This window comes from Paramisgurnus dabryanus, chromosome 8 (assembly GCF_030506205.2).
Source record: "Paramisgurnus dabryanus chromosome 8, PD_genome_1.1, whole genome shotgun sequence".
Classification (NCBI taxonomy): domain Eukaryota; kingdom Metazoa; phylum Chordata; class Actinopteri; order Cypriniformes; family Cobitidae; genus Paramisgurnus; species Paramisgurnus dabryanus.
In genome coordinates this window covers 19,069,916-19,073,012 of record NC_133344.1, presented here as the reverse complement: position 1 = coordinate 19,073,012, position 3,097 = coordinate 19,069,916, and the positions used below count along the sequence as shown (strand labels likewise).

The 3,097-nt window shown below is 34.7% G+C and overlaps 1 protein-coding gene across 1 annotated transcript; it reads left to right on the top strand.

Annotated features, from left to right (window-relative positions):
* The first annotated feature begins 582 nt into the window (after positions 1–582).
* Positions 583–1,545, top strand: LOC135770209 (olfactory receptor 51H1-like). The gene has a single exon (XM_065279943.1). It carries the CDS (start codon positions 583–585, stop codon positions 1,543–1,545), a length of 963 nt encoding a protein of 320 aa, XP_065136015.1.
* The last annotated feature ends 1,552 nt before the right edge of the window (positions 1,546–3,097 follow it).

The window sequence follows — 3,097 nt, the reverse complement described above, 5'->3', positions numbered from 1 at the left end:
CTGAACTTTGAATATTTAGAAAAGACCAATTTTGCTACTTTCTGTGAGTGAACTGTGCACTTTTTGATGAAAAATAAAAAACAAGCAACTCTTGTTCACACACACAAAACTACAAACAAAGGTAATGTATTGATGAAACACAAGAAACCCTAACAACACATCAGATGTGGGAGGTGTTTATGGTCTTATAAAAGTGATGGTATAGGCCATGATTTCAGTGTAGTGCTTGAGATGGACGTTCACACTAAATTAGATTTTCTTTTCATTTGAATCTAGCATAAGCTTCTGTGGCAGGTCTTTTGTGTCTTTGCATTAATTTAATGATTATGCTGTTTAATGGTCCTTAAATACAATTTTTCGAGATTACACCTATTATATCTAGGTTGTTTTAATAGAAATTATAACTGACCATATGTTAAATTGATAATGATTTTGTTGAAATGAAAAAGTAAATGTATGTATTCGTTTAATTACTTTTTATTGTCATCATACTGTATAACTCAGTATTGACATTGTTTTTGTATTTCACTATAGGTGTGTACGTAGGTTTGTATCAGGAAATTGTGAAGTCTTTGCAGGGCCATGTTTTTTACCAACTTCACTGAATTCTACCTGCAGGGATTTCCAGGACTCCAAGCGCAGTATTATGGAGCTGTGGGAACTTTTTTGTTTTTTGTCTACTTGACTCTGGCAGGAGGAAACATCTTTATAATTTCATTTATTGCATATGAGAGAAGACTTCAGAAACCTACGTATTTAATCTTCTGTAATCTTGCGGTGTCTGATCTTGTTTTTGGAACATTGACGCTGCCTACTGCATTTTCCAAATACCTTTTCAATGTCAACACTATATCGTTTTATAGCTGCTTTGTGCAAATGTTTTTTGTTCATTATTTAGGGAGTGTTAATTCTTTTATTTTGCTATTAATGGCCATTGATCGATTTGTTGCTGTGCGCAACCCACTTAGATATGTTGTTCTTATTACAAATAAAAATATCCTAATGGCATGTGCAGTGATTTGGACAGTGCTAATAGCTTTCTTGGTTGTCATTGTTTACCAAACCTTTGATGAACCCTACTGTGCTTCTAATGTAATAACCCACAGTTATTGTGAACAAAATTCGGTATCTAAACTATCCTGTGGAGATGTAAGGCAAAAAAGGTTTTTTACATTTGTTATTGCCATGTTTGTTCTTTTGGGCCCTTTGACTTTTATTTTATTTTCATTTATTGCTATCATCACATCAGTTTATAACATTTATGACAGTCAGGCTCGATATAAAACATTCTCAACCTGCACTCCCCAACTTCTTATCATTTGCCTGTACTATGTCCCCAGATGTGTTGTCTATGTGTATGATGTGACTGTCACGATCTCTCCAGGTATTCGGATGCTGTTAATTATGTGCTACAGTTTGTTGCCGCCTGTTGTCAATCCAATGATATACTGCTTCAGAACTAAAGAAATCAAAGATGCATTAAGGAGGAAAATGAGACACAAAAAAATCAGCATGCAGATGGCAATGCTGTGGAGCGTAACCTAAAATATTTGAATTGCTATAATACAGAGTGCATTGTTTCCACTATGTCCCGTTCATGTCCAATCCTTGTCATTTCGCCTGTGATTTGTAATTCTGACTGTTATGATGTTATCTCATTTAATCTGTTTATTTATTTGCTGGCAAAAAAGTAAGTGTGTTATCTATTGTTTTTTTTTTTACATATAAATGAGTGAATTGAGCGGTGTCGACTGAATGAGCACACACCATTAAAAAATTATTTTGTTTCTTTGGAACTGAATGTAAAATAGTTTTAGATGAAATGTATATTTTTACTATGCAGCATTTTGCTGTTGCTGGTTAAATTATGTAAATTACTCACATGACTATATGCAAATAAATGTTTTTAAGTGTAGCAAAATTAATTTAACACTGTGTCACTTTGGATAAAAGTGTCTACTACTTTACATGCATAAATGCAATGACAGACAAAACAATGTATTTATCTTGGAACCAGGTACAACAAAATAGAAAATTGAGCTAATGTTTTATAAAACCAAATTAATTCAATATGGTCTTAATGGTTTACAGTATGATCTACAGGGGGTGGACAAAATGATGTAAACACCACGTCACTTTCCCTTTAAAAAGCTGATAATTTCTGTTGTGATAATACCACTGTTTGCATTTCATACAGCTGCAACACTTTTCACAATAGAATTTACAACATTTACACAGTGCTTTTATAACAACATAAGGGTAAGTAAATGATGACAGAATTTAGATTTTTGCAAAAACTATCCCTTTAAGGTTACAAATGCTCCTGCTTAAAGATCTCCCACAATTTGTATCATTTGGAAATCTTACAAATCTGTCAGTGGCTTGTAATTGCACTTATTCAAACCCTATTTTAACATGCAACCTAGACAATGAAATGAGTAGCCTCTGAATCTAATATTAACCCCTACAACTTGGGGGTGGGTTGCACCAACAAGGATTAGTCTTAAATCTAATTTAAATCAAGGCTTATTTAATAATTCTTTGTAGCATGCACACGCTGTAGTATGCTCACTTTTAAGGATGCACCCTTTGTAGTATGCATACATTGTAGTATGCATGCTTTGAAGGAAGCACCCTTGTAGAGACATCAAATAGAGATGCACTCACAACACCCCCCCCCCACACACACTTTGAAATAAAGTAATGATGATTTTCAACTCAACCGCACTTTTCAACTTGCCACCACCAATCCCACAGATGTTTTTTGATTGTTACCCAAGCCTAATCCACTCCTTTGTTAAAACAATCTCAGCATCCACACAAACACACAAAAACACGGTATAAAGAGCTGTCTACGGCATGCCAAATCAACAGATGGCAATATAGTGAGTATATATTGATTTCTCTAACCGTAAAGCCATGTTGGCGAATCAGAAGCCATTGCAGACTCCAATTTTACCGGCTACACGACAACACTGCAACTGGATTTTCTAAAAATCTTCACCCTGACAGGAGTCTTTAAAATAGAGTTCAGTTTCAGTCACCTGATACTGCGTTTGCGTGTGGACAAACGACCAAACAGCATAGAAAATGGTAC